The 24,460-nt window shown below is 35.8% G+C and overlaps 1 protein-coding gene across 1 annotated transcript in view; it reads right to left on the bottom strand.

The window, feature by feature from the left end:
* Nucleotides 1–15,343: 15,343 nt before the first annotated feature.
* ZNF79 (zinc finger protein 79) overlaps nt 15,344–24,460 on the bottom strand; it is a 77,625-nt gene continuing 68,508 nt past the window's right edge. The window contains exon 6 of the mRNA XM_036749539.1: nt 15,344–19,680. Coding sequence (XP_036605434.1) covers nt 18,662–19,680 — 1,019 coding nt within the window. The 3' untranslated portion in view covers nt 15,344–18,661. The remainder of the gene's footprint in view (nt 19,681–24,460) is intronic.

Raw genomic sequence — 24,460 nt, 5'->3', positions numbered from 1 at the left:
GCAAATGGCAAACTATAAACGAATGATTGAAAAAGCATTTAGTAAGCACTTCTGTACAGAAATACTGTGCTCAGTGTGTGGGGAGGATGTTGGGGGGAGGGAGGGAGGGAGGGTTAAATAGAAAAGCAAGACTCGGCTCTCAGGAAGCTCACATTCCAATAGGAGACAGACAGCACAGAAGGCTCCAGTCATTTGGAAAGGCCCCATGGTCTTAGGGTGCAGCAGCAAAGTGTATAGTTGGTAATGCGTCTTATTTAATGTTTCTACCAATAAATAATATCCAATTCTGACATTGAACTATTTGATAACCAAGGACTTTGGTGATGAGAAATTTCTAGGTATTTAAAAGCTGCAGTTGCTAAGAAGGTGGGGGCTGCAGCATCTGCAGAAGCAGTTATGTTACCAAATCGCCTCTCCATAGTGGTGATTTGCAGGATGGCAGCTGTGGGATCTGGGTTGGTGGTCTGGGAGTGATGGTGCTACTCTTTCTGCAGTTCTTGGGCTTAGCATCCCGGGCTTTTCTCCATCAGGGTCAGAGGAGAGATGCTGGAGGTAGTTTGCAGTGGCCTGACCCATTGGCTTTGTGTCTTTTCCCTCAGGGTGCTTTGCTCTTTCAGCTAAGCTTCTTTGTATACGCTGTGGTTGACACTTGGTGGGTATGGCTAGCCCCTTCTCCATAGGGCTTGTTCCTCTGGATGATGGCTACAGGGGCAAGTGTATTGGTGGTAGGGGGAGGTTGGGCAGCAAGATGTCCCATCTTATCCCAGGTCGTCCTGACTCCAGGGCTGGTTCTGTCCTCCATGTCACCTAGCTGCCCCTCTGGCTTGTCTAAAAACTTTGCATTGACTGTCTCCTTTTTTATTCTACATTCAAATCTACTCTTGAAGATTATGGTGTGAATACAGATTCACTAATCCCCAGATCTGCTTCTCCAGCTCTTTCTGTGTCAATCAATGGTCAATAAACATTAAGTGTCCGTGATGTGCCAGGTGGGCAGCTAGGTGGCACAGCGGTTAGGGTGTTGAGCCTGGAGTCAGGAAGACATCTTCTTGAGTTCAGATCTGGCCTCAGACACTTAACTAGCTGTGTGATCCTAGGCACTTAAGTCACTTAAGCCTGTTTGCATCAGTTTCCTCATCTGTAAAATGAGCTGGAGAAGGAAATGCCAAACCACTCCAGTAACTGCCAAGAAAACACGAAATGGGGTCATGAAGAGTCAGACATGACTGAAACACTAAAACAACTGCACAACAGTGCAGCCAAGTGAGGAAATGAGATGTCTGAGCTAAGCTCCCTCCTTAAATAGAGGTTTTAGAGTTTGTGGCCCCATACTTCAGTCAGAGGGACAGAGCATAGTAATGAGATGGAATACTGAGGCTGATGGGATCTTGTAAGATGAGGAGGTTTTCAAAATCATGAGTTTTCTAGGGCTTGGTGAGGTCAGAGAAGGTCCAGAGTAGTGTAGCCAGGTGAGATAGGAAGATTTGTTCAAGTAACTAGACCATTGGCTTGTCTTGCTGAGCTTTTGGCTTCCCAGTCTTTACCATTTATGGTTCTTTTGGATCCTACCTGTTAAGTTGGCCAGTCCATTTATTGTTTCAGTTCCTTCCTAGATGACCCACTCATTGATATCTATCATGTATTTGTCATCCCTTGACCTAGGTTGTATAGTTCTGTAGAAAGGGTTTGATGGGGTGCTTGGGTGCCTATGCTTGGACCCCAGTTCCAAAATCACATCTCTCCCTAGCCTCAAAATTCTGTGCCTAGCAGTTTCTCTCTAGCAAAACAGGACAGCATGCCCTAGCAAAACGTTTATCTCTCTTTTTGATACAGAGGCCAGCTGTACCTATAGAATTTATTAGTTGGAATCAGCTGTGTACTGGCAGAACTGGCTGTGTACTGAGTCATAGAGATATATACTACTCACTGACCTATCATATGCATGCTAGACCTAGACATATGTATGCTCCCTTACATTTATCTTGTCTAACAAGACATTAATGGGAGCAGCCTGGGTATTTCCCAGTCAGCCCTGACCATTGGTTGATTTAGTGACTTTTCAGGCCTAAATTACCCACACCCCATGTAGCGCTCCCCACCCCCTCCCCACCCCCCCACCCCCCGCCTTGGACTGTTTCCCAGTGAACTCTGGGTAAGATACCTGCTCAGTAGATACAAAAAATGCATGTTCCTTTAAGAACTGACCACCCCTTAACCACTCCCTAATCCTGCCCTGAACTACCTAATTAACATATTTGGCACATGTTTTACTAAAGTTTAACCTATATAAACTTTACCTGTACCCCTATAAAGTTGCAGGTTCTTTAAGAACTCTAGATCACTGAAAAGTGTAATAAATCTTTCCCACCTTGACTTAAAGAATGCTTAAGATTGTGAATTCATTCCAGACAACCCTGACACTCCCCAGTACTTTGGTCCTTGAGGGGTACCCCCCCCCCCACCAATGACCCTGTCTGGGAACTCCAGTTTTGGGGTTGCTGGATTTGTCTCACCCTCAACAGGTTGATTTACTGTACTTTCCCTTGAACTTTGAGGAAGGGCAAATTTCAAGAGTCTTATGAACTCAAGCTCAGATTTGTGAATCGCCAAAAAAATTGTGTTTTTTTTTTTCTTGATTTTTATGGCCATTACATACATCAGCATTTTGTATGGATACAATTGAAATAGCTTTTACCTACTGAACTACATGACCTACATGAACTGATGGAGGGTGAAATGAGCAGAACCAGAACATTGTATACAGTATAGCAATATTATGATCAACTGTGAATGACTTAGCTATTCTTAGCAATACAATGAACCAAGACAATTTTGAAGGACTTAAGATAAAAAAAATGCTATCAGAGAAAGAACTGATGAATCAAAGCATACTTTTTCTTTATTTTTCTTTATTTTTTTGAGTTTTCGTTCACAACATAACTAACATGGAAATATGTTTTGCATGATTGCACATGTATAACCTATATCAAATTGTTTGCCTTCTCAGTGAGGGGAGAAGGAGAAAAAGGGTGGGAGAGAATTTGAAACTCTAAAATTTTTTTAAAAGAGTGTTTAAATTGTTTTTTTAACCAGTAATTGGGGGAAAATAAAATAGTAAATCAAAAGAAAAAAACAAAAGATTAGAACTGGGCAAGTGAAAGCTAATAACTCCATGAGACATCAAGAAACAATAAAACAAAATCAAAAGAATGAAAAAAATAGAAGAAAATGTGAAATATCTCATTGGAAAAACAGCTGAGCTTGAAAATAGATCCAGGAGAGATAATTTAAGAATTATTGGACTACCTGAAAGTGTGATTTCATCTTTCAAGAAATTATCAAGAAAAGCTGCCCCTGGTATTCTAGAACCAGAGAATTGATCACCTCCTGAAAGAGATCCCAAAATGAAAACTCCCAGGAATATTATAGCCAAATTCCAGAACTCCCCAATCAAGGAGAAAATATTGCAGGTTGCCAGAAAGAGAGAATTCAAATATCATGGAGCCATAGTCAGGATCACACAAAATTTAGTGGCTTCCATGTTAAAGGAGTGGAGGACTTGGAATGTGGTATTCTGGTATGAGGCAAAGGAGCTAGAATTACAAATGTGAATAACCTATCCAGGAAAATTGAGTATAATCCTTCTTGGGAAAAATGAACTTTCAATGAAATGGAGAACTTTCCTCCTGATGAAAAGACCAAGCTGAATAGAAAATTTTATTTTCAAATACAAGACTCAAGAGAAGCATAAAAAGTAAACAATAAAGAGGAATAACAAAGGACTCAATAAGTTTAAACTGTTTACATTCCTGTATGGGAAGATGATTCATGTAATTCCTAAGAACTTTATCATTTAAAGGTAGTTAAAAGGGAAGTTAAAAGGAGTTTACATAGAGGGTATAGGTGTGAGTTATGTTGGAATGATCTCCAAAAACAAGTGAAGGGGTGAGAAAGAGGGATGCACTGGGAGAAGGAGGAAGGGAGAAGTAGAATGGGGTAAATTATCTCACATAAAAGAGGCACATAAGGAAGAGATTTTACAGTGGATGAGAAAATGGGAGGAGGCAATGGCAGGCAGTGATCGAACGTCACTCATCGGAATTGGTTCAGAGAGAGAAGAATATACACACACACACACACACACACACACACACACACACACACACACACTCAGTTGGGTATAGAAATCCATCTTACCCAGTAGGGAAATAGGAGGGGAATGGGATAAGGGAAAGGGAAAGGGATGATAAAAGGGAGGGCAGATTAAGGGAGGCCGTGGTTAGAAGCAAAATAAACTTTTGAGAAGGGACAGGATAAAAAAAAAGTGTTAAGAAGAGACAGAAGAAAATGGGATGGAGTGAACAACACAGAAATACACACAACTGTGAAAGTGCAATGAGCTCACCCATAAAATGGAAGCACATAGCAGAATGGATTAGAAACTAAAATCCTACAATATGTTGTTTACAAGAGACACTTGAAACAGAAAGGCATACATGGAGTTAAAATAAAGGGCTGGAGCAGAATCTAATGTGCTTCAACTGAAGCAAAAAAGGGAGGGGTAGCAATCATGATCTCAGACAAAGCAAAAACAAAAATAGACCTTATTAAAAGAGATAATTAGGGAAACTGCATTTTATTAGAAAGTACCATAGACAGTGAAGTAATATAAAAACATTTTTATAGTTTCTCTGGTAAAGGCTTCATTTCTTAAATACATAGAAAATTGAGTCAAATTTATAAAAATAAGAGCCATTCCCCAGTTTATAATGGTCAAAGGATATGGACAAGCCATTTTCATAAAAAGAAATAAAAACTTTTTATAGTCATGAAAAAAATGCTCTAAAGCACTATTGATTAGAGAAATGCAAATTAAAGCAACTCTGAGGTACTGCCTCCCACCTATCAGAAATGACAAATGCTGGAGGGGATAAGGGAAAAAATAAGTATGCTAATGAATTGGTGGAGTAGTGAACTAGCCCAAAGATTCTGGAAAACAATTTGGAACTATGCCCAAAGGGCTATAAAGCTCTGTGTATCCTTTGACTCAGCAATACTAGCATTAGGTCTGTATCCCAAAGAGATTAAAGGAAAAGGACCCATATATACAAAAATGTTTATATTAGCTCTTTTTGTGGTGGCAATGAATTGGAAATCAAAGGGATACTCATGAATGGGAGAATGACTGAACAAGTTATAGTATATGATTGTGATGGAATCCTACTGTGCTATAAGAAATTATGAGGGGGTGGTTTCAGAAAAACATGGCAAGACCTATATGAACTTATGCAAAGTGAAGTGAGACAATTCAGAGATCATTGTGCGCAGTAACAGCAATGTTGTAATGATGATCAATTCTGAAAGACTTGGCTACTCTGGTCAACACAATGATCCAAGATAGTTCCAAAGGACTCACGATGAAAAAATGCTATACACCTCTAGAGAGAACTGCTGAACTCTGAGGGCAAATTGAAGTATAATTTTCTCACTTCCTTTTTTTTCTAATGTGGCTAATATGGAATTATGTTTTGCATGCTTTTATATGTAAATTGGTACATTGCTTGCCTTCTGGGTGGGTAGGAGGAGGGCATGGGACAGAGGGAGAGAGTTTGCAACTCAAAATTTAAAAAGAAAAAATATTAAACATAAATAAATAATACATTTTTTAAAAAAGTTTCTGAGGCAGGGTTTGAACCTAAGTCTTCCAGACTCCAAATGCAATTCTTTCTCCATTGTACGACCAGATTCAATCACTATCTTTTAAACTTCAGAAATAGTCAATTTGAATTTGGAAATCCACTTTAAAATTTTCTTTTGTTTTGGGGGAGGGAGTAGAAGTAGTGAGTATAATTTGTCTGGAGGCAGATTTCAGTTCAATGTAAGGATATTTAAAGGTAGCTTGGCTTAGAGCAGGCCAGCCTTTGACTCTTGCTAACTGTGTGGCCTTGGGCAAATCACATAAACTTTCTGTTCTCTAGGCCAGTATTTTCCAAACTATTTCGACATACACCCCTAGCAGTAAAAAAAAAAAAAAAAGCTTATTTATAATTTATATGTAAGCACTAGTATGTTAAATTATGAAATATACTGAATTCATATTACATTATAAAATATTATGAAACAAAAACATTAAAAAGGAGATAAAGGTGAAAAATAATTTGAAATATTTTATTTATTGATGGTACAAAATCTTTTAGCTCTCATTAAAACATTAATTTTTTGATCTTTAAATTTTGATGTTAGTAGCATACTCTCTGTGTTCTGAGCAGTTAATTCCTTTTGGTGTCCTGTATTTGCTTCTCAAAATTCCTAACATTCCACATTGGCTGCTTAAACATTCTGGGTGATTTACCTAAATTTTTAATAATTCCCCCAATAAACCACTATTTCTTCAAATTTCTTTTAAAATATATCACAGTCATATCTATGATCGTATTTAAAATAAATCTGAAATTTTAAATTATCCCATCTAAAGAAGGGTTAGATCGATGGTGACAATCCTTTCAGATTATTTGAATCCCAATAATATCCAAAGCATCCAAACTGCTTTTGCTGTATTCTAAAAATGCCCCTTTCTGTGTCAGCAACTTCAAAGACCAGATAAGATTGACAAGGGGTATCTTTCCTACCGGTGACAGAATGTCTGCAACCAGAACAGTGGGATTTCTCTTAGTTTGATATTCTAGAGGCATTTGCATCTTGTGATCGTAATCTCTAAGTGACCCTACCTTGTCAATTGTCTTGTTCAACCAAGAACTTCCTTTCTTTGATATGGAGATCATAAACTGCAGTTGGGATTGTTACTTAAACCTTGTCTTTCTTCTTCAAGTCAATCAGAAGTTTGCTTCTGATTCCATGATCATGTATCTGCTAGCTTCAAGGGAATATAATATATGAGTTTTCATATCACCTAGCCTGTTTGCCCCCTTTAACCAAACTTTCTGGTTGACAGTTATGGTGCTGTGACTTGGATGGAACTGATGGAAAGGCAGAACCGCATCTCAACCTCACCAACGCTATACTCAGGCCCCTCAGGATTCATTTTTTCTGGAGTCTTAACCTTGATGGGGTTGGGGTAAGTTCTCCCTATTCCCAGCTTCCAAAGGACTCCCACTAGTTTGGTTGAAGTCCAGAATTCCCTTTAAGCAGGCTCTGGAGGCAGGGATCAAATCTGCGGTGAATGCTCTGTATAGATCCCCTGGAAATACTGATCCATCTCAGGAAAAATTAGCAAATTAAGTTTAAGGGCTAACAAAGAATCTAGCCAGGGATGGGAATGTTTTTCACCTTGGGTTTGCTGAGATGGCTGGGCGAGAACAAAAGGCAGAAGCCTCTTCTCTTAAGGCTCGCAAAGCTGCTTCAGCATCTTCCCCAGTATTGGCTAATTCTCTCCACTTCACTCTCCCCTGTTTTCCAACAACTCCAGCCCTAGCTGTTCCTCTACTCTTTCTGCCCTGTTCCTCGCCTCCTTCCTGCCTCCGTTCCCTTAAGGGCTCTGATTATGGGGAGGATAAATGCACTTTGTCCTTACTCCCTCGCCTTCCCTTACCTCCCCTAGTCCTCCCTTGCTCCCTTTCCCAGCTTCCCTTAAGGGCTCTGTTTTTGAAAATGACAGCTACACTCTGGATGTAGGATATGAAAAGTCAGAAAAATCAGAGATGCCAAGAGGTGCTCCGAGTAAAAGTTGCAGGATCCATCCCCATCACATCTTAGATCCTTGCAAATTCCCCAAAACCCCCTTTCCTTGGAATAATAATAGCCAATTCATGATGAGGATTTCTAGAAAGCCTCTAATTCCCTCTCTGTTGTTAAATTCTGAGCTCAGTGTGTATTAGTTCTGTTAGTTGTCAATTTGTCTTTCACTTTGTGTGTGAGTGTGTGTGCTGTGAATGAGTCTATTACTTTGTAAAATTTGAAATGCAGGCAGCCAGAGATTTCAAAGGCTGAAGCTAGGGAAACAAAGACTCTTTTCCTTGTAATTTCTGTTCTGGCCAACCTGGAATTACAGTGGAAATGTAAGCTAAAAACATTTTAGCAGATTCTGGGATTAATCATTAAAAAGTTTGGAAACTGATTAGTTGGAATTACCAGAGGACTCCTGAGACTGTAGATCACTCTAGGAGCTCACTCATGCTAAAACACCTCCTCTCAATTCTTATCACTCATTCCCCACTCCCTCCTCAGAGTTAAGAGGGTATCTCAGTGCAAGAATTTTTTTAACAGCCATAAGGGTTCTTGTTAATTTCTCATCCCCCAGATCAGATTATGAAATGAGAATGTTGGAGAATTGTAGAGAAAACTTAAATCACCTTTCCCCACCTGGCAAAAGGAGGGGAGGCTCAGCAATTTGCAGGCTGGCAGTAGCTTTGTGCCCCTGGGCATTGTAGCCCACTCTTCTACTGCTCTTGGTAAACTCCACACTTCTCTGTTCCAATTGCAAAACTGTATTTTATTTCTGTTTGACCCATTTCCTGATTTGTAAAGGAAAATAATAATGGTTGTTGTTATGGGATCAAAATGATATAATGATTGTAAAATGCTTAAAGTAATGTCTGGTATATGGTAGACATAATATTATTATTATCTCTCTCTTTAACTTAAATGTAACTGTTAACTTTTGAAGTGGTTTTTAAATACCAAAGTAATGAATTGAATAATTTCTGTACATGATAATCTGGAAATGCAGTTGATGTCATGAGAAGTTTATTGTTTCTGTATTTCTAAAATTGTATTATATTTCTAAAATTGTCTTAGATTGTGAAATTTGAGAAGACCATTGTATGATAGAAATGATATTATAGCAATTTTAATCTGATTTTGATATTTGTGAATTGGGTTTTTAAAGGGATGTGATGAAAATTTGATGATTTGAAACTGTTTTATTTGGTTATAACAAGTAATAATACTAATACTGATATTACTATGAAAGCATATTTTTTTTCATTTAAAATCTTGTCTTTTAAGAGAATATATGTGGTAGTTTAAAGTTATAGCTTCAACATATTAGTAATGAGATGAATGGTTCTCTGTGCAAGGTGATTTGGAAATGCATTTACCTAAACTGATAATGAATAGTTTCAAATTTTACATACATAATAATGTTTAGGGTATTATTACATTTCTGTAACCTAAATGTTATTAGAATTTTGTTGTCTGAGGAAAATGATGAATTGGTTAAGAAGCTGATAGCTTAAGAAATTAAAAACTTCCAAGTTTTGTCTTTATTTAGAAGGAAGTTCAGTTAAAATTGTTTTTGCTATAAATCAAGTATTTATACAAAGGCCCTGTCCAAACAAGGATCTCCTCTTGTAATTTCTGTCAATTCAGGATATATTTTAAACTGTTAAAAAATGTGATTTTATAGATAACAATCTTTTCTTTTACCATGCTAAGAGTATTGGGCCTTAGAAATTGAAATGTTACCACTAGTGTTTATGAATCCAGACTTGATTTGCTTATCCAACTAAGTTATGGTCACCTGATTGGTAATTAATTGGTTCTGCTTCAAGTTTTAAACACATGATAATTGCTTGTGGTATGCTTATATTTCTAAATTTTCTTATGTTATGCGACTTGATTAACATCGAGTTGCCTATGTTGTTAGAAAAATAATTCCTCTTATAATCTAGATGTTGTTAGATTAAGAATTGTACTTAATTAAGAAATTGAGGTTGGTAGCTGAAACAAGGATTTTTGGAACCATCTAGTCATGAATTCTTATCAATCTTGGGTAAAGTTTTCTGTGTAGAGGAATTCCTATGGAGTAAGTTTTTAAAGTCCTGATAAACTTTGTTATTGTGATAAGGCTAATTTAATTGGGTATGTTTTTCTTAACTTATAAAAACTAAGTGTCCTCTCCATTATAACACCTTTTTGACTAAGGAACTTTGTGATATCTAGGAATTCTACATAATACTTTGGGAATAAGGATATTTTATATCAACTTAGTTTTAATGAATTGCAATGTTTAAAGGTTTATTTTTGCCTTAAGGAAGAAGAAAGAGATTTCTATCATTTTAAAACTTTCCAAATAATTTTCTTCAGAAAAGTTTAGTGATTATTCCTCTTAACATCAGGATAAATTTTAAACTGTTTTTAAAGAAGGAGAAATATTTCTAGAAGAGATGTTTGAAAAAAATCTCTCATGCAATTTTTGGAAGGCCTACTCTCAATTTGTAATCATTCCATGGCCTAAGTAAGAGTTGAAATTGGTGTTTGAACTTATCATATGTATATAAGATTTAATTCCTGAAGTGTCTCTTTCTTCCAGAATGAGTATAATTGGGGAAGAATAAAAAGGTTGTGAAACAGAGATATGTATCTATTCAGTAGTGAGATCAAAGTCAGGAACCTCTTTTGTTTAAGGTAGATATGGTTTGGGGACAAATGGGAGTTATCCTCCTGTCCCCTACATAGTTGTTATGTTGAGAAAGTGTGAGGAAGTATTTTAGAAGACAGAAAGTTATGTAACTTGATTTGGTAATTATTAGCTCCATCAAATTTCGGATGGTCCTACCTGAAGGATAACAGCCCACATTTATTGCTATTTAAGATTTTATGGGACTACAATTTAATATTGTTTTAGGCTCTGATTACAGGGATAGGTATCATAAAGCCAATAGTAGAATGGCATGCTCTACAGGCTGAAAACTTCTAAAGGTGGATATCTGTGCCTGGGAAGAGTTTTGAAGACAACCTTGGACACAACCTAGGTAGGATGTTCCTGACTCTATTTCCCAATTGTCCTATTTCCTTCCTGAAAAGGAAAATTCCCCACCTGATTACTCCTAAGCCCTGCTTTCAGCATCTAGTGACTATATGATTGGCTGTCAGATATGACTCATGCCCGGAATCAAACAGAGCTAAGGAAATTCTTTCCTTCTGTTAAGATATATGACATTGTCCCTCTTTTCTTTCATAACAAATTTATATTATCAAGAAGATTTGTAAGCACAATGCTAAATCTATCCGGTAATAGATGGATATTGGAAAATCTCTGCGTTACTGATGGGATGCAAGAATGAATAGCTTACAATTTTGACCTATATTCCCCAAATAAATATCATATTGAGATAACATCCTCCAAAAGGAGGAAATGATTAGATAAAGTAATAAGACAAAGATGTAATGTGATAGATGCCTAATTTAATAGGAAAGCAAAATTTTGAGAAAAGTAACAGGATCAGATTGATTCCTCTGAGAATCATATACAGATGTATATGATTGGTTTCCAAAATTTATTATGCTTTGGTAAATAGATCTTAAATTTGGATTTTTGCACAAAATTGTATAAGATAGTGGTAAAAGTAAAATTATTTCTCCTTTATTAAAGTATCTGTCTGATAATTTTAAAAGGTAGATGATCTCGTTTTATGGTTGGACCTTCACATTTTAAAAGATTCTTGTACCAGGTATAAGATTTAGGTAAGGATATAAGCAGCAGATGATATATAAACTGAAATTCTCTGAAGTTTCAAAAATGGAAAACCAAATTTAAGTGATTGTACTATGTTATATTAAGTAAGAATTATCTGGGAATAATCAAATGATTGGAAAAATTGGTACTCTTGAATAGTCATATGAAAGATAATATTCTTTCTAAATATTAATGGGAATAATTTAGACAAAGGGAAAAAAAGTCTGTGAAATAAAGATACAAATGTAAGGTTGAGTCATTATCCCATGGACTAAGGCTGGGATTTAAAGTTACTTTGTATCTATGTGGAATAAGGTCCTTAAATGTTTTAAAGTGATATAAGAACAATTGGGTACTAATACAAATGGTGTAATTAATTGCTGGAATTAAATCAGAGACATTTTCAGTTTGGGGATGATAATCATTTACTATTAATTTAGTAACTTCAATCAGGGCCAGATCCTGAACTAATATTCAACTAGAAGAAGAGCCTGGACCTAAGCTTCTTTGTTCTCTGAGTTTACTCAGAGAATGCCTCTTCCTGTGTCAACAGGGCCAGATCAGGCTGACTTAAGAGCATTCTTTCCTCTGTCTGTGGTCATTAAGGATGAGACCCTTAACCTGAGACACTATCTTGAATAATGTGACTTATGTGAACTTACTCCATGGTCTAAAACGTAAAGTTAAAAGTTAACCTATCATATTTATAGGGTTCAATTCTTGAAGAATGTCTCATTCTTTCAGATCAGGCATAGTTAGAGAAGAATAGAAAAATAGAGGAGAAACTGATGCAAATGTGTTAGAGCAATAACTTATGATCTTAATGGGAAGATTTTATGGATAAGGGAGGAAATGCATACAAGCCATTTAGAGCTAGATTTAAGGATGTTCCTTAAGCAATGTGAGATTATAGTCATAGCATAAACTGATTATTGGAACTTGCTATTCAAAGACTTAATGGGACTGTTAACTGACTGTTTTTCTGAGTCTAACTCCAGGTGTGAATATCAAGGAAGGCTGACCCAAGATGCCAGCAGCCCTGTGGAGTGAGGGGCAGGCATGAACTGCCGGTATGATTTCATGGGAGGGTTGAGAGAGCAACTTCTGTATATGCTGAGATGGGACTCTCTTGACTTAACTGAAACCTGGCAGACTTTAAGCCTGGCTCAATGCAGTTTGACATAACTTCTGCCTGTAGTTGACAGGAAGCTGGGGAAATATCGTCCCCTTACTCTAAGTCCCTAATCTCTTAGTGGCAAATTTCTATAATCAGAAGGTTTTGTAAGTACAGGAAAAAAATCTATTAAAATAATTGATTATGGAACATCTTAGGTTACCATAGGACTGGAACTAGTGTTCCTGTATAAGTTAGGGCAGTTTATAAGGGCCTTGTATAGGGTCATGTATAAGTTAGAGTCCTTTAATTCTTGGTAATGGTATGGAGACAAGTAGGTCAAGGACTTGTGGGAATATTATTTTATTAATATCATGCCTGTCTAAAGCTTTGTTACAATTAATAATGTTAAAAGAAGAATGGCTTGTGGTTTATTTTGTAAATGCCATCAAAGAAACATGGCATGACTAAAAGGTTAAGATTTTATATATACTGTGTTAAAAATTGGTTATTTAATGTATTTATGTATGTACTGGAGCCTTTTGTTAATTCCTTAGTGAAATCTCATACTCCTGGTGCAGAAATTAATAATGGGTTAATATAAAGTGTAAGAAACTGGGTTCCGATGTGACATGACAGTTGGTTCAGGTTCCAGTTTTGAATTTGTAAAAATGATCAGGGTATTAGGATTAGAAATGGTAAGTTAAAATTGTGCTAAAGTAACTTTTGTAGGAGAATGGAAAGAAAGCTGGTTCCTACAAGAAGAAGAAGATGCTGAGATGCTGTGCTGGAGATGGCTGGAACAAATACCAAGGACCAGAGGACTTCATTGATGATGTTCCCTGCCAGACAGCTGTATGGGAAAAGACTTTTGAATCTTAAAGGGACAATTGCATTATTGTTTTCTCCTGTTACTAGGGGTCTGACTACGGCTCACTTTGGCCCACAAATGTTCCACTGCCTTAGTCAACAAAATAATGCTGTCCATGGTTGTTTTCCCTCTGTTTGAGGGGCCCACTCCAGATACAGAGATTAGCTCATCTCCCTGGTTAGCAAAGGAAAAATTTTTTTAGAACTTCCTTTCCCATTCCCTGAAGAAGAGTCATAGCTTTCTAGGTCTGTAGGTGTCACTTTCGCTCACCTTTGACCAAAAGGAGGAAATGACGATTCTTTCAGATTATTTGAACCCCAGTAATATCCAAAGCATCCAAACTGCTTTTGCTGTATTCTAAAAATGCCCCTTTCTGTGTCAGCAACTTCAAAGACCAGATAAGATTGCCAAGGGGTATCTTTCCTGTTAGTGACAGAATGTCTGCAACCAGAACAGTAGGATTTCTCTTAGTTTGATATTCTAGAGACATTTGCATCTTGTGATCTTAATCTCTAAGTGACCCTACCTTGTCACTTGTCTTGTTCAACTTTCTTTGATATGGAGATCATAAACTGCAGTTGGGATTGTTACTTAAAACCTTGTCTTTCTTCTTTAAGTCAATCAGAAATTTGCTTCTGATTCTATGATTATGTATCTGCTAGTTTCAAGGGAATAAACTATGAATTTTTATATCACCTAGCCTGTTTGTCTCCTTTAACCAAACTTTCTAGTCGACAGTGGTTGCCACTAAAGTATGCATGGCTGCTAGCTCAACAAATAGTATAGGAGGAGTGTCTTCTGCTGTATAAAGGGCATATTGGAGTCTAGAGACCAATTAAGACACTGTTGTTATAATCTAAGGGAGAAGAGATGTACTTTGAAATTTCACTTTCTAACCACCTACACCTTCAGCTCTCCTATCTTCCTACCTCTAATCTAGTCTTCTTTTTGACCTCTGGCCCCTTTACCCATTATTTGCTTAGCCTATTTCACCCACTCTGGCTTCTCTTACCTCATTACTCAGCCTTGACTTCTTTATAATCTCTTGCTGTTTCTTATCTAAGATACCTAGTCCCTCAGTAAACTCCAATGCACCATTTCTTGACTGCTGACCAATATGGGAAAAGTCATGAAATGGATTTTACTTTTATTCTTGTGGTTCAGTCGTTTTTCACTCCTGTCTAACTCTTCATAACCCCATTTGAGGTTTGTTTTTTTTGGCAAAGATACTGTAGTGTTTCACCATTTCTGTCTCCAGTTCATTTTACAGGTGGAGAAACTGAGGTTAATGAGGTTAAGTGAATTGCCTGGGGTCATACAGCTAGCATCTGAGGCCATATTTGGCCTCAGGAAGATGAGTCTTCCTAATTCCAGGCCCCACATTCTATCCACTGTGCTACCTAACTGCCCTGGATTTTACTTTATACCCTACTAATTTAAGTTAATTTCAACTGGACCTTAAATGCCACTTGATAATCCTTTTATTTGACTCTTAATGACTTACTTTAGCAACCTTCTATATGCTCTAGTAAAACTGGACTATTCTGTCTTCAGAATGTCACAAATACACCCTACTTCCATGTCTTTGTTCCCTGTGTTTTCTCTGCCTTCAGTGCCATCCCTCTGTTTACCTGCTGAACTCCCACTCATCCTTTAAAACTCAACTCCAAGGCTTCCTTGAAATTTTTTCTCATACTCCCCAACTAATAATGACTTATCTCAGACCTCACATAGGACTTTATTTGCAATTTTTAAAAGTATTTATCATATAATGTTGTATATTATAGTTGTCTATATTTCTGTCAACCTTTTACTGGACTGGAATGTCCATGAAAGCTTGTTATTGTGTCTTACTTAAACTTTGTTTCTCTCCAGTGCTGTGTACATTGTAGGTGCTTAACATATGCTTATTGAATGATGAGATCATGGGTTCATTGGCGTATCAAAATATGATTTTATATAGTATTTATTTAAAACCACATCATATGCAATAGAGAAACATTATAAACATTCCCACTCAAAACAATCACTTTCGACATTAATATTCACCATAGTTTTAGAAATGCAAGTTATAGCAATAAGGCATGAAAATAAATTAAAGAAATATCTTTGTAATGAATAAGCTATCTTTATTTCAAAATAATATGGTTATATATTTAGAAAATCCAAGAGATTGAAGTGTACCTGATCTCATCTGGTCTTAAAAGCTAATCAGAATCATGACTAATTAATTAGTCATACATGACTTTATTAAGTGTGTGGGGGGGTAAAAGATAAACCAACAAAAATCATCTGCATTTTTACATATCACTGAGAAAATGAAAGAAAATTACAGGAAGAAAAATACTCTATAATAATAAAAAAAATCAATTATTGGGCATTAACCTACTAAGACACAAGACCTATGTTAAGAGAAAATAATAACCGGAGAGATGTCCTCTGAAGTAGTTAGAATGACACAGTATAGCAAAAATGTCACCATTTCTTATATATAGTAAACAGCTGCAACACAATATCAAGAAAGATAGTATGGCATAATGGATAGAGTGCTGCACTTGGAATCAGGAAGAACTGGAACCGAAATCCACCTTTGACATGTACGCATCTCTGTGACCATGGGAAAGTCACTTACCTTCCCTGAATCCCACGTAAGTTGCTAGGATGGCAAATTATAGATGGTTGCCATAGAGCTGCAATTGAAGAGGGTGTTCCCTCACTAATATACTAACAATGATGCTAATACTAAATATCAATTAGTCACTTTTTAGAAAGAGATAAAAACAGTAATAAAATTTACATGGAAGCACAAAAATAAAGAGGGTTTTCAAGGGGAACCATGAAAAAAAGTTACTGATGTATATATTATCATATTGCATTTCAAAAACAGTAGTAATCAAAACTATCCATTTCTAGATTTAAGAAATAGAAAAATACATCAATGGAACAGAATTATAAAACATAAATAGTTCTGATTATATAAGCTTACTAAATATTCCCCTAATTTTGTCAGTTCATAATTTATGAAATTGTCATGTTGATGCTTTTTCCTTCCTCAATATACCTTGTAGTTACTTATTCAATTCAATGAGCATTTATTAAATGCCCACCATCTGCAACAGTCCCTGTGCCAGTGAGAAGCTCAAAGAGTGAGAAAAACTGAAAAATTAAGTGTCAAGAGCAAAAGTCAGGGAATAGTTTCCTACATTATTTTAATGAGAACTTAGTAGACAATAGAGAATACATTGAAATTAAAAAAAAAAATTTAAGCTGCTGACATTTTAAGATTATGTTGAATTTAGGGTGAATGTAAAGAAAAAATTTTCTTTCCTTAAAACTAAAACTAAAGTTACATATAAGGTGAGGTAGCAAAGAGCAGATCTGTCCTTAAAATGAATTTTCTCAATTGGATGCATTAGTTCTAGTAATTTCCATACAATGTCAGTCTCATTATTTTAGTTCCACTGCATATTTAACTGTATCAAATGGCTAGTAAAATGGAGGAGGGGGAGAACAGGAAAGAATGCTGTAATTGAAATCCTCTGTTAAAAGGCAATATGTGGGGAAAGCCAATACTTATGGGATTGGTGTCAAAGAAAATTTCTCTTAATTCCTTATGTTCATAAGATTACTCCCATGCATATGGGAATAATACAAGATCCTTTGAAAAATATGAGGTAAATTTCAACCTATCAATGAAGGCTTTCCCACATGCATTACATTCATAAGGTTTTAATCCAGTATGAAATCTCTTATGTTGAGCAAGATTAATGTTAAGGAAGGTGTAAAAGAAGGAGATGTGTACTTCCCAGAGTTATTTGCCACCATCATGAAGGATGTTAGTAAAGAATCCAAATGGAAGATTTACTATAAATACTATGGTTCTCCAGATGTTCTTATTTGTGGCTGACATCATATGGATTGCATTAAACCCTGGAACTCCTGTGGAAGATTTATGGAAAATATGTGGACAAGATTTGCTCAGAATGGAGTAGCATGGGTGATTTGTGATCTGCTCCACTGCAGGAAATACTCTTATCATTAAGATTACAGATTCATCATAGAATCAAAATGAAGTCTCTGATTTTCTATGTGGGCTGACCTGAATTTAAAGACTTTCTTATGTGACACATTTACATGGTTACTCTCTAATATGAATTCCAATTAATATTAGTTTGCCTAACTATCCACACCAGAGGAAAAAAGTGGCTTAATAATGCCTATTGTCCAGACTATGATATGCAGTTAGCTGGATAACCTATAAAGTTGGTTTATTGGTACATTTATCTTAGAAAGACTGCACATTAACAAAGAGCTAAGTTTAAGACTGAATAGGAAGGCAACAATCTCAAGATGTATTGAATTTGGGAAACTGTGTAGTCTTTTTGATGGCTGCAAGCTTCTTCCTGAAACAATAGCTCACCTTTTAAAAAACAATATTCTTTCAGTGATGCTGTATAGCTATGAATCATGAAATACCATAGTCTCCAAAGAATTCAAGTGGTGGGCATGAGTGGGCTGTGTAACACACTTCCCAACCAATAAATACACAGAGAACTGGCATATAGGATGTCACCAAAGTACCATATGATCAGAAAAGAAGTTAGGTTGTTCATGTAGTGAAAGTGAGTGATGACCGATTGACAGGCTACATGCTTCATCTGTAGGCATGCATAGGATTCACAAGAATCAAAGGAAGACTTCCAGCAAGTTGGGTAGACTGCCCTGTAGAAGCTTTATGGGAAGACAAAAGTTGATCAGAATGAGCATCATTGGAGAGAGTATCCACATTAATGAGATCACAGATCCATTAAAATGTCTGATGTTTGATGTGAGTTGAAATACATCTGAAGACTTTCTTACATGTCACATTCATATGGTTACTCTCCACAGTTGATTGTTGAATAAGTTCTATACTTTGCATGAAAGTTTTCCTACATTCTTTGTGTACATATTACTGCTCACCAGTATGATTCCTTTAATGGTGAAAGGATGAATTCTGTTTGAAAGACCATAAATTTGGAACTGGAAATCTTAGCATTTGTTTTGTTCAACTTCCTTAGAGATGAGAGAATTGAAACCCAGAAAGTTTAAGTGATTTTGCCTAAGGTTACAGGTGGTATGTTGAAAGAGCTGGGATTTGAGCCAGGTTCTCTGATTCTAAATCCAATTCCTTTCACTATATCACACTACCTCAGTCTTCTCTAGGATGAATTCTCTAATATTGAGTATGGTTGAATTTAAAAGAAAATTTCCACATGAACTAAAATTTCTCTCCATTATGAATTCTCTGGTGTTTAGTAAGGGAAGATATGTGGCTAAAAGTTTTCCCACATTCATTGCATTCATAGGGTTTCTCCCCAGTATGCACTCTCTGATGTTTAGAAAGAGATGACCTGTCAATGAAGGCTTTCCCACATGCATTACATTCATAGGGTTTTAATCCAGTATGAATTCTCTTATGTTGAGCAAGGTTTGTGCTCCGGCCAAAGGCTTTCCCACATTCACTACATTCAAAGGGTTTCTCTCCTGTATGAATTCTCTGATGTTGAGTAAGGTATGTGTTACGGCTGAAAGCTTTTCCACATGCATCACATGCATAGGGTTTCTCTCTAGTATGAACTCTGTGATGTTCAGTAAGGGATGACCTGTGAGGAAAGGCTTTCCCACATACACTGCATTCATAGGGTTTCTCTCCAGTATGAATTCGCTGATGCTTAGTAACAGATGACCTATCATTGAAGGCCTTCCCACATACAATACATTCATAAGGTTTCTTTCCAGTATGAATTAGCTGATGTTGATTAAGGTGTGTGCTGCGGCTAAAGGCTTTTCCACATTCATTACATTCATAGGGTTTCTCTCCTGTATGGATCCTCTGATGTAGAATGAGTTGTGTATTCCATCTAAATGGCTTACCACACTTATTACATTTATAGGGTTTCTCTCCTGTATGAATTCTCTGATGTCGAGTAAGGTGTATACTCTGAATGAAGGCTTTCCCACACTCATTACATTCATAGGGTTTTTCCCCAGTGTGAATTCTTTGATGTCTACTAAGGGATGACCTGCCAGTGAAGGCTTTTCCACATTCATTACATTTGTAAGGTTTCTCTCCTGTATGGATTCGCTGGTGTTTATTTAAGCATGACCTCTCATTGAAATTTTTCCCACATTCATTACATTCATAGGTTTTTTCTCCAATGTGAATTCTCCAGTGCCTGCTGAGGGATGACTGCTTAGTGAATGCTTTTGAACATTCATTGCATTTATAGGATTTTTTCCCAGTATGATATTGAATAAAGTCTAAGTGGTACCTGAACGAGTTTCCACATTCATTGTAATTATAAAGTTTCTTTCCTGAGGAGATCCTATTACATTTAATCAGGTTTGAATTCTGTTTGAAACTTTTTCCATGCTTATCAAATTTATGGAGATTCTTTTCTATAGGGATTCTTTGTTGTAAAGCAAATACTGATCCCAGTCTGAATTTTCTCACAAATTTATTACTTTCATGGTTGGTCACCTTGTTAGTTTTCATATGAGTTGTTGCCATTTGCCTGGAAGGTCTCTCCTGGTTGCCCTGTTGTTTCTCTAACATGACTTCATATTCCCAAGCTTTTCGCAACTTGAAGTCCTGGCAACCATCCCTTTTACATTTTTCTTGGGATAATTCTTCTTTTGAAATGACCTGCTTTGTAGTTGACTCCTCTATTTGAGGCCTAGTCTCCCAATCTGTAAGAAACAAAAAAATGCAAATTTACCCTTTTTCTGTCCTGGGAAAATAAAATATCAAGGAAAACAATCTCTGCCCTTGAAGAAGATGCCTTCCAATAGGATGCAAACTGTGGTAGGTCCTACCAAGCTGGAAAGAATTCAGTTATGGGAATAACCTTCAACGTATCTGTTTCCCTATCAGAAGCACAGCTAAATTTGAGGAGGTTCATTATCAAGAGTCTGGCTACCGGGTGATGGATCTTCTGAAGTACTATAGTATAATATGTTACATGGGCATAGCAATACATAGTTTACAAAGAGCTTTCACATTCATCCACCTTTAATACGAATCTAAGAGGTACAAAGGGCATCATTTTAATAATAAATTTTAATAATAAAACTGAGGTTTAAGAAGAACACATCACTTGGCCAATCTCACATGACTAATAGGTAGCTGAACAAGTACTAGAATGCAGGGCTTCAGATTCAGTTCAGTGCTATTTCCGCTAGAATATTGCCTCTCAAAAGTCATTAAGATGAAACTAAATACAATAGATAATAGAGCACAAAGCCAATTTAAATAAAGTACATAAGCAATCCCAAACAAATAATAAGTCAAAATACAAAAATAACTTGTAGAGGTAACTAAGAACGACTATACATAATCTTTGGGAAATCATGTAGAATGAGAGAGGTGAAGAAAACTTGAGATAGGAAGATATTCTGTTTTTCTAAATGGAGTAAAGGAGGATTCTTCAGGCTGTAGTCTGGGGGTTTCTTTCAGAACAATTCTAGAATAGGTGATTAAATAGATTTATAAATGCTTAGAAAATGAAGTGAATTCGTGGAGCCAGTAAAGAGTCATGCAGAATAATTCTGTTCAAAACAATCTCACTTACTTGATTAATAAAACCATAAGATATGAAGAATGCTAGATTCTGAAAATCTAACATTCTGTTTTTTGGTATTCACACTACTATCAATTCCCAGCAATATATTCTACCCACAGATTCCTCTCTTATAATAAAGAAACAGTTAAAAAAAACACAGCAAATTTAACTGACAGAATGTTCAATAATCTGTACTCATAGTCCCACACATCCTTTCCAGTAGGAGGGCAGTATATTGTATCATCAGCCCTCTAGAACACAGACTGGTCATTATGTTCAATCTTAATTATGTCTTCAATTCTTATTTTAATTTATATTGTTATTGGCATATATGTTCAATTGGTTCTGATTAATTTGCTCTGTATAAGTTTGTACACCTTCCCATTTTTCTCTTATTTCTTCATGTGTATATTTATAATTTCTTTAGTCATTCTTCATTTGATGGGCCCCCAGTTTGTTTTCAATTTTTTGCTACTACAAAAAGTATTTCTGTGAATATTTGGGTACATATAGGCTCCTTCTTTCTACTGTCGACCATGTTGGTATATAAGATATATCAACGGATATGAACAGTTTATTAACTTTAACTATGTGATTCCTAATTGTTTTCCAGAATGGTAAGACCAAACTCACAACAGTGAGTTTACCAACAACTGTACCAACAGTGTTTGTAGTATGTCTGAGTTCCCACAATCTTTTAGATATTGACTATTGCTTTATCAGATTTTCCAGTTTGATTGGTATGAACTAAAACCTCAAAGTTGTATTAATATGCATTCTCTTTTAAATTAAAAAAATTTGAACTTAACAAAAAATGAGCATTTCGATATTTGTAATTTATATAGAAATTTGTATTTTCATGTAAAGTAGAACACAAAGGGAATGATATGCTAAACTGTAAGTCTCTATTCCATATTATCTGCTTTTTAAAAATATATACATAATAAATTAAACTGTTAACTTTCAAAACTTTTATCTGTACTTTCTTCTGAATTTCTTCTATACTCAGCATTTTAAAAATGTTTCAAAAGACTTCCTCTTTTTCCTTTTTTTTTTTTTTTTAGGAATCATCACCATTAGTATTTCCCTCTTTCTCCCTCTGGGCCTCTTGCCATTAAAAACAGAAAAACAAAATAAAACAACCTGTTACAAACAAGCAATATCAAGCAAAACAAATGCACACAGTGGCCGTATGCACAAAAAGGATGTCTTTTTCTGTACCTTGAGTCCATTGCCTCTCTGCCAGGAGGGGGGTACTATGCTTCATAGGTCCCTTGGAAAAGCAGTTGGTTGTTGCTTTGACTAGAGCTCTTAAGTCCTTTAAGTTGCTTCATTTATACAGATGCTGTCATTGTTTCAATTGTTCTACTGGTTCTGCTCACTTCATTATGTATCAGTTTATATTCCCTAGGATTCTCTGAAATTGTGTCATCGTTTCTTACAATGCAACATTACCCCATTATATTAATAAACCATAATTTATTCAATCATTTCCCACTTGATGGGCACCTCCTTAGTTTCTAGTTCTTTGCTGTTTTGTTTTGTTTTTGTTGTAATCTCCACTTCAGGATTAGGAAATTCACTTTGCTTGAGACTGTTTCCTCCCAGTATTATCCTCCCTCTTAACTCCTACTTTTCCCTATCTCCTCCTGTATCCTCATTACATTTGATATATGGTTTCACCAAAGTCATTTCTCTTTTTGTGAGCACAGGCACCTGTATATGGTGGTAGTGGTGGAGGGAGTGGCAGGGTTCCACACTCCTTCCTCCTTTGTCTACTTCAGAAAACAGTGAGGTTCATCTGATGTCTATTCCCCAGCCCTTCCTCCATGTTTAAATACTATTCTTCTCATACACCTCAATTATAAGAAATAATTTCCCTTCTTCCCTTCTACAATAGTATATCCCATTCATGATACTTTCTCTTTTCCCTTCAAGAACCTTCAGAACAGAACCAATCCAACCTCAGGTCTTCTGTTTTTCTTATTTAACTGCCTCAGTACCATTTGAAGGCACTAAGTTTCTGAGGTAACATTTATTTTTTCTCTTGCTATTAAAATATTAGCTTTTCATCATCATATGCTATTTCTAATTGTTCAAATAAATTTGCATTTTTATTTATTCATGTTTTCATTTCAAAGTTCCTACTTAGCTCTGATATTTTTATCAGAAGAAAGTGCTTAAAAGTCCTTTATTTACTTAATGGTCCATTCCCCTCCCCCCCCCCCCGTAGTATTATACTCAGCTTTTTAGGGTAAGTTACTCTTGGTTTTGAGTCAAATCTTTTGCCTTTTGGAATATGGTATTCTAAGATTTCCTCTTATTTAGAGTAAAAGCTGCCAGGTCTTATGTGATCCTGCATGTGGTTCCTTGGTACTTGAACTCTTTCTTTGAGTATATTTTATTTGATGTGGGAGCTCTCGATTTTGGCTATAACATTACTGGATCTTCTGTGGGACCTCTGGCATACCAAGGGTAGGGTGGTAGAAACAGTTTGCCTCAGGTACAAGCAATAAGAGGGTGCAACATCTGTAGAGAATGTGAAAACAATAATAAAATCAACTAAAAGTTGGCCTGTTTTTTATTAGCATCATGAACTGGCAATTCTAAGCAATTTTAACGATTAAATACTCCTCCCTAAAACACATTTTTTGTTCATCTAAACTGTAAACAATTGCTATGGTCACTTAAGTTTTAATATGTGCAAGCTTCATTTTAGCACAATTTATTACTTATCCTTTAATAAACAATGTATTCTACATAGATGTTAATCAGAAAACTTCAGTTCTATTGTTGACCCTTGACACACACAGACTCAGATACAACATTCATTTCAAGAGTAAGCTCATAAATGATTAAAAAGTTAAATTTCTAAAAGGGTTTTTTTTTCTTACTTTAGAAAAGAACTACTAAGGATTGAAATAAAGGGTCTATGGAGTAGATTATGTTCATTTCTAAGTGCAGTTTCTGGTCTTTTGTCTTTTTCTATTTCAACACAATATTGGCATTTTATGTCTTATTTTGAATATTTATATTTTATCAGAAAGGCACCATTTTCCTTCTTGTATGATTTAAAAAGTTTACTGGATTCTCTTTAAAAGTTCATTAATGGTTTAGAATTGTGATCTCACTTTGAGGGCAGTTTGTGTCTATAGCTCCTGTGGCGCTACATATTCCTACATTAAAATAGTATTTTTGCAAATAAACAATACTAGCATAATGATAGTAAAGATGAAGAAAGAGAACTGGAGTGACTTCAGTTCTGTTATTCTATGTGATTACATGGAGTTTTTAATTTGTGTTTAAAATTTAAATACTGAAAGTGTAACTTGCAAGGTTTGTAAGATTTTTGTAATATTATTTGTTAAGTACAAATTTTAGTTTATATATGAAATATTTTACTGAATTTTAATATCTTTAAAGTTGAAGTCCATGTTCTTTTTTAAATTGCTATC

This window comes from Trichosurus vulpecula, chromosome 3 (genome assembly GCF_011100635.1).
Source record: "Trichosurus vulpecula isolate mTriVul1 chromosome 3, mTriVul1.pri, whole genome shotgun sequence".
Classification (NCBI taxonomy): domain Eukaryota; kingdom Metazoa; phylum Chordata; class Mammalia; order Diprotodontia; family Phalangeridae; genus Trichosurus; species Trichosurus vulpecula.
The sequence above is the reverse complement of the archived record's forward strand: the minus strand, read 5'-3'. Positions and strand labels throughout refer to the sequence as shown.